The sequence below is a fragment of the Zeugodacus cucurbitae genome, chromosome 6, assembly GCF_028554725.1.
Source record: "Zeugodacus cucurbitae isolate PBARC_wt_2022May chromosome 6, idZeuCucr1.2, whole genome shotgun sequence".
NCBI lineage: Eukaryota > Metazoa > Arthropoda > Insecta > Diptera > Tephritidae > Zeugodacus > Zeugodacus cucurbitae.
The window spans coordinates 899443-911799 of record NC_071671.1 but is presented as its reverse complement, the minus strand read 5'-3'; the positions used below and the strand labels follow the sequence as shown (position 1 = coordinate 911799).

General features: G+C 32.6%; 5 protein-coding genes across 15 annotated transcripts; 3 read left to right on the top strand and 2 right to left on the bottom strand.

Moving 5' to 3' along the window:
* Positions 1-89: 89 nt before the first annotated feature.
* Positions 90-1809, bottom strand: LOC105213383 (GTP-binding protein 128up). Its single transcript, XM_011186139.3, has 6 exons — positions 1626-1809; positions 1389-1512; positions 1151-1326; positions 537-1075; positions 345-467; positions 90-288 (listed from the first exon to the last, which is right to left on the bottom strand). Exons 1-6 carry the CDS (start codon positions 1665-1667, stop codon positions 186-188), a joined length of 1107 nt encoding a protein of 368 aa, XP_011184441.1. The 5' UTR covers positions 1668-1809; the 3' UTR covers positions 90-185.
* A 284-nt stretch (positions 1810-2093) lies between these two features.
* On the top strand, positions 2094-4652 carry LOC105213385 (exostosin-2). Its single transcript, XM_011186141.3, has 3 exons — positions 2094-3649; positions 3712-3871; positions 3934-4652. The coding sequence occupies exons 1-3, from the start codon at positions 2197-2199 to the stop codon at positions 4433-4435; spliced, it is 2115 nt and encodes a 704-aa protein (XP_011184443.1). The 5' UTR covers positions 2094-2196; the 3' UTR covers positions 4436-4652.
* Positions 4605-5948, top strand: LOC105213384 (uncharacterized). The gene is made up of 4 exons (XM_011186140.3): positions 4605-4738; positions 4799-5296; positions 5348-5473; positions 5535-5948. Exons 1-4 carry the CDS (start codon positions 4726-4728, stop codon positions 5690-5692), a joined length of 795 nt encoding a protein of 264 aa, XP_011184442.1. The 5' UTR covers positions 4605-4725; the 3' UTR covers positions 5693-5948.
* Positions 5754-7612, bottom strand: Arl6ip6_2 (ADP-ribosylation factor-like protein 6-interacting protein 6). 2 transcript variants are annotated; one of them, XM_029041059.2, is made up of 4 exons: positions 7057-7197; positions 6447-6967; positions 6145-6361; positions 5754-6089 (listed from the first exon to the last, which is right to left on the bottom strand). In XM_029041059.2, the coding sequence occupies exons 3-4, from the start codon at positions 6321-6323 to the stop codon at positions 5981-5983; spliced, it is 288 nt and encodes a 95-aa protein (XP_028896892.2). In that variant the 5' UTR covers positions 6324-6361; positions 6447-6967; positions 7057-7197; the 3' UTR covers positions 5754-5980. The 2 variants fall into 2 exon arrangements, with proteins under 2 accessions (XP_028896892.2, XP_011184445.2); XM_011186143.3 differs by lacking the exon at positions 6447-6967 and having other exon boundaries at positions 7057-7612.
* Positions 7613-7937: 325 nt separating this feature from the next.
* Positions 7938-12349, top strand: LOC105213388 (putative uncharacterized protein DDB_G0292292). Of its 10 annotated transcripts, none has more exons than XM_054234288.1 (5): positions 7938-8217; positions 8699-9555; positions 9656-9740; positions 11504-11740; positions 11844-12348. In XM_054234288.1, the coding sequence occupies exons 2-5, from the start codon at positions 8713-8715 to the stop codon at positions 12086-12088; spliced, it is 1410 nt and encodes a 469-aa protein (XP_054090263.1). In that variant the 5' UTR covers positions 7938-8217; positions 8699-8712; the 3' UTR covers positions 12089-12348. The 10 variants fall into 10 exon arrangements, with proteins under 10 accessions (XP_054090263.1, XP_054090261.1, XP_054090267.1 ...); XM_054234286.1 differs by having other exon boundaries at positions 7939-8147; XM_054234292.1 differs by having other exon boundaries at positions 8153-8279; positions 11844-12349.
* Positions 12350-12357: the final 8 nt, after the last annotated feature.

Genomic DNA, 12357 nt, shown 5'->3' with positions numbered 1-12357 from the left:
ACTTTGTTATCTACAAAAGGGTTATCTTGGTCTTCCCGTGAAAATCTATTATTCCACTGCGACATATTTTGACATAGTAATACAGTCAATTAGCAGTTTTTGAAGAAACATTTCCATTTTTAACTTTTATTTTAAAATTTGTCAAATCGCATAATTCACATATGTATGGTATGGTTGTTAAACTTTTAGACCTTTTTTACAATTTGCACGACATCTTCATCATTAAGAATATGATCAATGCCCACCTTTTGAGGTTGATGTTTAACAGAAGAACCCCAAACCAAAGCACTGAAAAATAAGGTTATTTAGAACAAATGTAATTCGTAAAAATGGGCAATACTTACTATTTGAATTCCTTAGCAATTGAGCGATGCAGCTTGTTACAAAAATCTTGGATACTTGTGCGTTCATTATGTAGGACAATGGGTGAATTGTAGTCCGGTAGTTGGCCCTTTGGCTTGGTATAACTGGAAAATAGAAGATATTGTATTCATTTTAACATTTTCTTAAATCAATAAACGAAGTGTATTACTCACATTCGAACTAGCTTCAAGTATTCCCACATCATTTCCAGCAAATCGTCGAAATTCCAGCGATGATGCGCCGATATCGGAACACAATGTGGTATCTTATAAATAACGTCTAGTTCTTCAATCGATATTTGATCAATTTTATTAAGCAAGTAAATGCAAGGTATGTAGATCCGATTTCCTTCAATCACATCAATTAAATCGTCACTGGTCGCATCATATCGCAAAGTTATATCAGCATTATGTATTTTGTATTCAGAGAGTATAGTTTTAACCAGATCAGCATCTAATTCAGATTGCGGTACCATACTGTTAAGATTGACACCACCCTTATCCTTACGTTTGAAGTAAATATTTGGAGGTTTTTTATTCAAACGTATACCAAAGCCCTCCAATTCATGTTCAAGCAATTTTTTATGCCCTAAGGGCTTAAGGCAATCAAGAACCATAAATATTAAATTACATGTCCGAGCTACTGCAATAACTTGTCGACCTCGACCTTTGCCATCCTTAGCACCCTCTATGATTCCAGGCAGATCCAAAAGCTATACGAAAACAAAAGTAAAAACATTAAAATTAGTGATTTATCGAATACAGACATTTTTGTTTAAAAATGTTACTTGAATTTTTGCGCCCTTATATTTGATACATCCTGGGACCGTAGTCAGGGTTGTAAATTCATAGGCTGCGACTTCACTGTATACACCTGCCAAATTAGAAAGCAGAGTAGATTTTCCTACTGAAGGGAACCCCACAAATCCAACGCGAGCGTCACCAGTTTTTGCAACTTCAAAGCCTATAAAAACATTACATTTACCACAGTTCACATATACGTATATATCTAAATAATACTCTTACCATCACCACCGGCACCGCCGCCACCTCCTTTTGGGGAGATTAACTCACGACGCAGCTTCGCTAACTTAGCTTTTAAGAGACCCAAATGAGCCGATGTTGCTTTGTTCTTCTGGGTGCGTGCCATCTACGATTATTATCCAAAGTTTCCATAGTATCAAACATACATTCATATGCGGCATATAATGTTAAGGTTAGTTTTTATTTAGTTTGCAATTTCACTTGGTATTTCAGTTTTACCTCGGATTCGATGGCAGCAATTTTTTCAAGTATTGTACTCATATTGATTTTGTTTCCAAAGACCTTTTGTATTAAAAAGTACAAATATTTGGGATTTTAATAATAAAGCTTTTTGTTGACAAAAAACCTTAATAACGCGTGGACAATCGACTGGAGTTCCATTAAAGAGAATTGTTGAATAAAAAATTGGAGACGTCAAACGTCAAAAATGAGAATGATTAAAAATATTGAATGTTGCCAGGCTTATAAAAAACTTAAACTTATACTCATATAGGCATACATGTTGTTTGGAATAATAAGGAATATGATTTCAACTGAGTGTATTAGTATTAGAAGTACATACATAAAAAATCTTCCAAGACAACAAAGAGTTGGAATAGAAAACAACAAGCTGTTGAATATAAGTAACACCTGCCAAATGAAAACTGGCAAATATTGATTTATGTATTTATTTAGTTAGTTATATTTACTTCCATGTGGCATCACTAATTTTGTGTTGCAGGAAGTTCATTGGTTGTGGCCAGTGTAGGAAACATTGGGATCCTTTAAACGACCAACAAAAAAGTTAGGAATGAAGAAATTGGTTGCAACTTTCAATCATCGTAGCGAACGTTTCCAAACTTTAGTTTCATACATAATTATATTGACTTTGACTTTCTTTGGTGTTTGCATCGTGTGTAATATTTTTAATATACAGTATGAAGCTAGCCGATACAACAATAAAGTTCCACTGGACCTTGTGCATGTACGTGAAATCTTGTTATCAAAAGACAGTGAGGAAACGCGCAAACGGGAGGACAGTTGCAGAATATGGGACTGTATAAATTTGTACAAATGTGGACAAAAAGGACACGACCATCTTTCCGTTTATGTCTATCCCCTCCAAGAATACATCGACGAGGTAAAAGGGGAGACTGTTTCAGTTCTTACCAGAGAATATTATCAAATACTCGAAGCGGTTATACGAAGCCATTATTATACGCCAAACCCAAATGAAGCCTGCCTCTTCCTTCCAAGCATTGATACTTTGAATAGTAACTTAGTAAAGTCTAGTGCAGTGGAACGAGCACTAGCGATGCAAAATTATTGGGATAATGGGGAGAACCATATTATTTTCAATATGATGCCACGAACCGATGGAAGTGTTTTAAAAACTGATCGTGCCATAGTGTTAGGAGGAGGATTCGATTCTTGGACCTATCGGAACGGATTTGATTTATCGTTGCCTATTTACAGTCCTGCCCAACAACATGTGTCAGATTTATCGCCAAAATCAACACATTTACCGCGAAAAAATATGTTGGTGATTATTTTGCCCAACGTATCTCCAAAATACCATAGTCAAATACATTCATTAGTTGACGATAACCCAAGCGACGTGCTAATGCTTGATAAATGTGTTGCACATGGAAATACCATACGCTGTAATAGCAGTCGTGGTAAAAGTTTTGAATATCCACGGACATATGAAAAAGGAACCTTCTGTTTATATTCACATAGTGTGAATGTGGGTAAATCCGATTTAATGGAAATGCTAGCCTATAATTGCATTCCCTTGATTGCTGCTGATAATTTTATACTGCCGTTTGAAGATGTGCTTGATTGGACATTATTTTCGTTGAGAATTCGTGAAGCAGAGATTCATTCCATAGTAAAAAAGTTGAGCAAAGTATCAAACACAAACATTTTTGAACTCCAACGCCAAGGCCGTTGGGTATACAACCGATATTTTAAAGATTTAAATACCATAACGCTTACATCATTGGAAATTTTGGAAAATAGAATATTTCCTCATCGAGCTCGTAGCCTAATGGATTGGAATAAACCAGATGATAATTACCGAAGTACTTATAACCCACTCTTTTTGCCGGTAATTTCTCCCAAGTCACAAGGATTTACAGCTGTGATATTAACATATGATCGAGTTGAAAGTCTTTTCACGTTGATTCAAAAGTTAGCTATGGTGCCATCTCTTCAGAGCATACTTGTCATTTGGAATAATCAAAATAAGATGCCTCCTCATTGTAAGATATTGAGATTTAAGTTTTTATGTCATGTATATTCTAAAATATTCATTCCATTTCAGTATCGTCATTTCCTACAATCCCTAAACCACTAAAAGTCATTCAAACTCGTGCAAACAAACTCTCAAATCGTTTTTATCCATATAATGAAATTGAAACCGAAGCAATTTTAACAATTGACGATGATATTAATATGCTTACTACTGATGAATTGGATTTTGGGTAATACTGAGGTTATTCAAATAATTATTAACGCACCTGAATTATATTTCCTTAATTTTTAGATACGAAGTTTGGCGAGAGTTTCCAGATCGAATAGTGGGATTTCCAAGTCGAATTCATGTGTGGGATAATGCTTCGATGCATTGGCGTTACGAGTCAGAATGGACTAACCAAATATCGATGGTTCTCACTGGGGCCGCATTTCATCATAAATTTTGGAGTCATATGTACACATATGCAATGCCAGGAAATATTAAAGAATGGGTAGACCAACATATGAACTGCGAAGATATCGCTATGAACTTTCTTGTGGCTAACATTACCAATAAACCACCGATAAAAGTTACACCACGGAAAAAATTTAAATGTCCGGAGTGTACTAATACAGAAATGCTATCTGCTGATTTAAATCATATGCGCGAAAGATCTGCTTGCATCGACAGGTTTTCCAGCATTTACGGTCGTATGCCGCTGCGCAGTGTAGAATTTCGGGCAGATCCTGTACTCTTTAGAGATAACTTCCCTGAGAAATTAAAGCGATTTAATGATGTTGGGAATTTGTAAATAATACTCGAAAAATAAGAACTTTCAATGCATCGATTTATAAGATTATGTTAATAATATATTCAATGCCATATAATTATGTAGTGTGAATGTAGATATTTGTAAATAAGACTAAACGCTTTTTTTAAACTGTACGTGTGTTATGTGTTGGTGCATTTTACGTGCTTTTATTGTGAATGATTGATAACAATATTTGAATAAAAATATTTACTGTAAATTGTTAAAGTTCTGTTACCACAATTCCGTTTGGGAAACAAAAGTTGAAGAAAAACCACATATTCATAAAGAAAATGTTCGTTTCTAGTAAGTGCTTTTAGTTAGCAAAACAAAACATAAAGAATTGAAATATTTTTATTCAATTAGGTAATCGGAAGAACTTGGTGGAAGTTGGTTCCAAATACTCCAACTCTCGTCAACAATTTGTGGCCGCTCTTAATGGAAGATTTGAGACGGCTGAAAACTTATTAGATCAGAATTGCACAGCTGGAAGACCATTAAAACAGGCGAAGTTATCCAATGGATATTTCATTAAAAAACCACAATCCGCAGGTCGTTTTAACACCTCTGTCTTTACACCGAAAGCACCCCGTAGTTCGGAATATTTGCTCATGCCACTTCCACAATCAAAAACCATGCCATCAGTACAAATTAAGGGGAGTTTGAATAGAACCATTGATGTCGTAGATAAAGATTTTCACGTGGACTACTTGGTTGGGCAAGATAAACCTTCACCAGTTAAAGAATCAGTTAATAATTCCGTACAGAATGGGCGAAATAAAATGGCACTAGTGGGACGTGTGGACTTTTGTTTAAAAATTCATAAGTTATATCCTACTTTGGATGCCTTATGGGATGTTTATGGTGTGTCCCAAATATTATTTATTGAAATGCTATTAACTTTTTCTTACTTAGGGCAATTAAAAAAGATAATCAGAGGAAAACAAAGAGGAGAAAATGTGTTATTGTTGCGAAATTCGGATGGAGGCCCAATACTTCAAAGTATATATTATGACTTTACATTGGATGGGTATGATTCTGGTATGTTTGACATTATTCAAAACTTTTAATTTTTATAGTTCCGTCGCTTACAATTTTCTAGGTTGTTATTTACGAGCCGTTGGTCGTTTTATAGGGGAAAATCGGCTACAGACGTTCAAGCTACAAAGAATCGAAGAGGACGAATATATGCAGTTGGTTCGGTACTTTAACCGACTTCAAAACGTTTCCTCTTTTGCACTGCTCCAAAGTGGAAATTAAAATTTCATTTGAAAACGCTAACAGATACTGAAATATTCTTTCAAAATAAAACACTATGAAATAGTAAGAGACAATAAGTAGATATATTTGGTTAGCCAACTACAAATATGTAATAACAATCATTCATATAATATGTAGTAAACTATTCATTGGTATATATTAAGTGATACTAATACTTTTCTGAATACTTAAAATAATTTGTACTTCTTTTTTTGCATAAATTCAATAAACTACTTCATTAAAATTTTTTTCTGTATATGTAGCTATTATTTATGAATAATTTTCAAACTAGTCTAAACTACTGAAATCATAATACAAAAAGATAGTTACTATTAAGCCAGAAGCTAAAGCAACTATATAGCCTAAATGTAGGGCACTGCGTCGTTCGCGAAGGTATCTGTGAATGAAATAAATTTAATACAAAATCGTGGCAAATTTACATTTCAACTTACGTTTGCTTCAACGGTGAAAAAGGTGAAGGAGGATTTAAGCCAGGCACGTCGCTATCCAAATACACCAACATGTATGAAAAAAATGCTAAAGAAATGCCACATATCAAAGGACTGAGTGTTGCATATAACTGGTGCTCATGCGCCCATCTTAAAACCTCCTGCATTTTTGTGTGCACCATCTTAATATCAAATACACTCTCGGAATTGGCGAACGGTTCTGAGAAAATAATCATAAATAAGAAACGGACAGCTTCAGGAAAGTTCAAACAAACTAATTTTGAGCCTTATCAACATGTACATACAATTGTTTTCGGTTTACTATTTATTTGTCATTCGTTTTATGTATTTTTATCTTTATTATCCAATCCGCTATGACCTTGCTATATACAATGCTATTTGAAACGGCAATTAGGTATCAGAGAGTAATTACGCTCAATGCATTTACATACTTGCATACATATATGTATACAAAGGTAAGCGCATTCATGTAAGAGATATTTCTGACTCTTCTTTAAATTTAGAATTTTTATAAAATAAAATAAATGTAGCTTATCCAGCTTAAGCTTTGAGTAAATATGCATTAACGTTTCTTCTAAAGAGGCAAATTGTTTTAATTTTCAATTGAAATAAAAAAAATCGTTAACTACATATGTTTAGATCAAGCGTTGTGAGATCATCGATACTTTTCGCTATTTTTAAACCATATGTACATACATATATGCACGCAAAACTCTTCCATATGTATACATATTCATGTACGTCGCTAACTAGCAAAATACGTTGTGACCTATGAAGTAGAGCTACTAGCCCTCGAAAAATGAGTCTGGTAAAGGATATTGGATAAGAAAATAATGTTAAAAGTGTGCCGATGTATGAAAAAATGAGTAACAATAATTTTTAAAAGTTACATACCCGATACTATGACCATTTTAAAAGTTCAACAAATAAAAATGTCAACAAGCTGATATCCACAAATGTCCACGAAAACGACCCTTGCTAACTGCTGTCAATTCCAATTATATTAAATTTCTGGTTTCACTTCCTTAGTTTAACGCCCACTTATATTCTGTAAATTCTTAAAACTATTTGATAATTATATTTGGTTTCGCTACTAAATGCTTTGTCCGATTGATGAAGCTGATTCCACATTCGTTATAGGTGTAAGCGAAAATGAATTCTAATCTGCTAGTGCACCGACTGGCGGATAGTTCAAAGTGGAACAAACGATTGAATCATCGTAAGGTCACCACATTTGTTTTGGAAGAGTGCAGCGCAACAAATGTACATATATGTATGCTCTCTAGAAAATACTATTATACCAAGCGCTACGAGCTACTTGGTGTATATTCTCCCAATGTGTTTATATTCACAAATTTTCCTCGTTATTGAAACAACAAAAAAAATCACGAAAATAAACAAAATATTGTGTATTGGCTGTTATGTGCATTATTATTGTTTTTCCGAAATTAAAAAGCTTCTGGTGACGTCACATACGAATTTCGACTTCAGAAAAGTGCTGTCAACCCAATAAGTTTTTCCCTTCCCAATTTAGTTACTCACATCTTTGCACCAAAATTAGCGATTAATGTTGAGTTTTGCGTTGCGATCAAAATAACTAAGAGAGAACCAAATTTCGCAAATATTATTTACTAAACATTTCCATTACAAGATATTTGACCTAAATTAAAACCTTCCCCTTTAATTAAATTTCGGCCAGGTGTTGTAATGAGAAGGCATTACTGGTCAATCGTTTTAAATGATTTTGATAGGGGTTGGTGCAACAGATAGTTTATAAACTAATGCAAACGTTTAACACTACATAAACATGTTGTTATAGGTACAATAAAACAAACAACAGCATAAAAGCAGCACACATTGCATCTTGATTCTGCTATGCACTTGTATGTAACTATTCCTCAAGGGAGCATACATATGTACATACAAAATTGACTTCTCACTCAAGTTGGGCCTGTTGTCCGGAAGTGCAATAAAGACGGATTACTGTATGTGGTAGATACCTATTAGTGAAATAGTGTCAAAGACTAAACATTTAAATCATTAGAGTACATTGAAGTAAAAATAAGTTAATGTTAAAATAAAATATGCTCGTTTGACATGGATTATCTAAGTTTGATGTGAATTGAATGCGAAGTTAAAATAATTTACAGCAAAATGCATTAAACTTAATTAACTTAACGTTTACCAACAAGTACTACAATACCGCTAAAAAAACACATTATTTTTACGTTTATATAGTATGTATGTACATATTATATGTGTGATGTTAATTGAAAATAATAATCTTTTAAATACAAAAAGTGGAAAAGTTTTCAAATGACAGCTATTTTCGAGATGTATATTTAGAATTTCAAAAGTAATCCTTATTGATTTTTCACACAAATGCCAATTTGTTTGAGAGAATTAAGAAGAAATGTACATACATTATTACAAATGCAGCAGTACAAATTGCATTTTAGTTCAGTTAAAATTATAATTATTATAATTGATAATTATTATTGTTTATAAAGTTATTTAACTTTTTCTTTTTGTTTAGATAATTAATAAATCATGTCATTTCTTGATGAACAAAAAGAATGTGCAGATACAAATAAGGATCTCTCAGAACAGTTCAGCCATCATGTGTCTGACCGAGTAAAATTATATGAGGCTAATATGAAAGGATCAGCATCGCCAGCTTATTATAGCACTAACAAAAACAACAACATAAGACATGTGGTGCCTGTGGGTGTACTGATTGTGTTATTTACATTGTATCTAACCACTACAGCAATTCAATTCAAATATGTGAATAATGCTCAGCCAGAAGATGAGAGGAACAGCAATTTGGAGACCACTTTCAAAGACCAAGAAATGCAAGCTCAAGAAACAGCTAAACGGATAAAAATACTTGAAAAGCTTTTGGAATATAAAGACCTGTGCACTGAGTTAGAAGTTTTTACAAAGGATTTGCGTTGGGTAAACGAGATTATAGAGAAAGAAAATGAAATGGAGGAAACTGAAGGAAAAGAATCTGAGTGTGAGCAGATAACCGTCGAATCGACCACTATCAGTTTAGGTGGTGATAATTGTCAAATCCATGACCAAAAGGAACTAAAGTATGAAGAAAAACCTACGGAAATTGTGCAAACGCAGCGTACTAGTAGAGATAAAAGCAATACGGTGCGACAAAATGGAAAAAGACGTTCTAATAAAGCACTTGCTAAGAATAACCAAATTAATAACAAAAACGATAAGAACAACCACAGCACGACCAATAACAATAATAATAAAAAGGATCATTCAGTAACAAAAAAATCAAATACTGCAGAACCCATCATCTATATGTTTGCATTGGTATTTATATATTTGCTATTAAAAGCCGCTTCAGATATTAATCAACATTACAAGTCGGTAAGTTTACCAATGTTTGAAATTATTAAGTATTGTACAGATCCTGCATTGATTATATATAGAGTCCTTTACTTCACCGATTTTTTTCTATTTTCTCCAGCAAAACAAAGGTGATAAAAGATTACGTCGTTGCTCCTTGCAATCCTACGCTCAAGCTCATAAACAAGATCGTCGAGCTTCAAAAGGTACATCATATAATAAACCGTAAAAATGCTATTAATATTGCGTACGTATAATTATAAAAGTAGCGAGAAATAGGTAATCAATTTTAAAACCATAATAATCAAATCATTATTAAAAAAATTAACTAATTAAAACTTAAACGAACGAATTGAAATTGTTAAGAGAAAAACTAGATCAACACACTAAAGTAAAAAATGTTAATCTACTACCTATATATCCCGAATACTCGAATTGCTATCGTTACAAATGTGTCGGAAGTTTACCAAACCGAATATGGAATATTTAGCTGAGTCCAATATTTACATCTACATTTGCATTTAAATCTTAAGTAGAAATGCTAATAGCGTGACTAAAGTAGATGTATTTTATATCATCGTTTCGCTATACATTTAATGGATGTCTAGATTTAAATATAATAATGTGTACATCTATTGTTTACCAATATTTAATTTCATTTATATATCCATTTATCATTTTATTAAATTTCCGCCGAAAACATTTCCGCTATCAATGTGATATATTTGCGCCTAAAATTAGATTTCATAAAAATGTATATATTTTTAATCATTACTTAAAAATCAGATACTGGATATGGAGTACATCCTCTGATCTCTTAAATATGATACATATTTGCACAGCCCTACATATGTATGACTTGAATTATCCTAGATGTGTTAATGTTTTAATTTGATCTCTGAATTCAGTTCTGCGTGGTGTGTTCATATTTTATAGTCAACGTTTTACTCTTAATATGTGTCTTGATATTTATTTTCAATTTACATTGTTATATGTATGTATGTATGTTTATGTATAGTATGTATATACGTATATAACTCATTTTTGTTGTGTGGCTTCTACTTATAACGGTGCATATTTATAAGCGTAAGAAATTATTTATTTCTATATGTACTTATGATTAAATGTATTTAACTATCCTCCTCTAAGTCATTCCTTTCAACTTCTTTACGTTTGCTTTTCTAAATTTCAGGTCTCCAACGTATTTGTACTCGTACTTACTGAAAGACCCTTGCACTCTCAGAAATGCTAAATGTGTTCACTTTATCTATGGTGTATCGTGTATTGTTCGTACTTTAACAGCACAACCTTCCAACTCTAAGCTCTAACTATCCTTGAAAACTCCAAATACATATTATATTTTAATTCAAATTGCATTGTTTCTCGTATTGGATAGATATTTCGTCCGTATTTTCAAAATAACCTTGTTGCCTATGTATAAGCTGTTGTTATATTCTATTTCAAATATATAAGTATATGTAAATGCGATTGCATAATGGTATGTACACTAACTATTTATGTATGTATGTATGTACACTAATAACATTAGTTGTGAATTGATACTATTACTATTTTATTGTTTTCGTAAATTATATGGAAGTTCTGGATTAGTATTGGGCATAGTTGACACGTTTATTGGATTGTACACGTATGAGTTAATTAAGCAAGAACTGCGTATACAAGATTCGCGCGTAAATGGTCAATAAATCTCTCTCTAATTGTAATTAAAAATGTTTGTTGTTTCATTTAAAAATGTGGGAAAATAACTTTTTTTTAATTATTCACTTCTTCTCCAAAATAACTTGTGTTGAATACTTTATTTAAAACTGAAACTTTTACAAATAACCACATACAACAAATAAGCGAAGTCTTAAGTTTGGTTTTGAGTGAGCAACATATTAAATGATGAGCAATGAGATAACTAATACAAATTGGCAAATCATATTTACATTTGAAAATTTTGCTTTAGACTCTTCGAGTATAAAATCAAAAAAAGAATCACTCTTGGAAATGCGATCGAAATCTGTTGATCGCTTCAATGATACTGCAATGAAAAAATCCGAAATACTTGCAAATTTACGAAAATACACATCTTTTGACGAGCATAATCGCATATCAAATGTTCAATGCAGAGTCCATGGTCCACCTTTGCTGCAGCCATCGAGGGAAATACTAAATTCTGGCGAAAATACATTTAATCATATGGGTAAGTCAATATTTTTGTTTCATTACATACATACATATGAATGTATTTATGTAAATCGAATCTGAAAACAAAAAGTATTGCAGTTTGAAAACAGGAAAAACAGATTCTTTATACGATATTTCAGAAAGTACTCCACCAAAAGTATCTGGCCGACGATGCTCGGTGCCAATTTCATTAAATTTCCAACGTCAGAACGTAAAAGTCATCGGTTTGCCGATTTCGAATTTGGACCGTCGTACCTCTTTATCCGGCGCACATATTGGCCTCGAAACGAATTTGATTGATCATGGACAAGATGCGCCATTTCATGAAGTTAAACGACGTGTTCGCATGATAAATCGACACTAAAAACTAAAACTGTTTAACACACTTTGTCCTAATAGAATATTTAGATAAATTATAGAAGATGAACATATACTCTCAAAAACATTGGTATTCCATAAAACATTCACGTAACTGCATTAAGTCTCAATGTTTTTGTAAATTCTTTTACTACATAAATATATGTTTAAGAAGAAATAAATCATTGAATACCTTTAAATATACATATTAAATATAAATATAAATACAAATACCTTTTCGTAAATTTAATATTTAACCTCAAAATAAAAAATCCT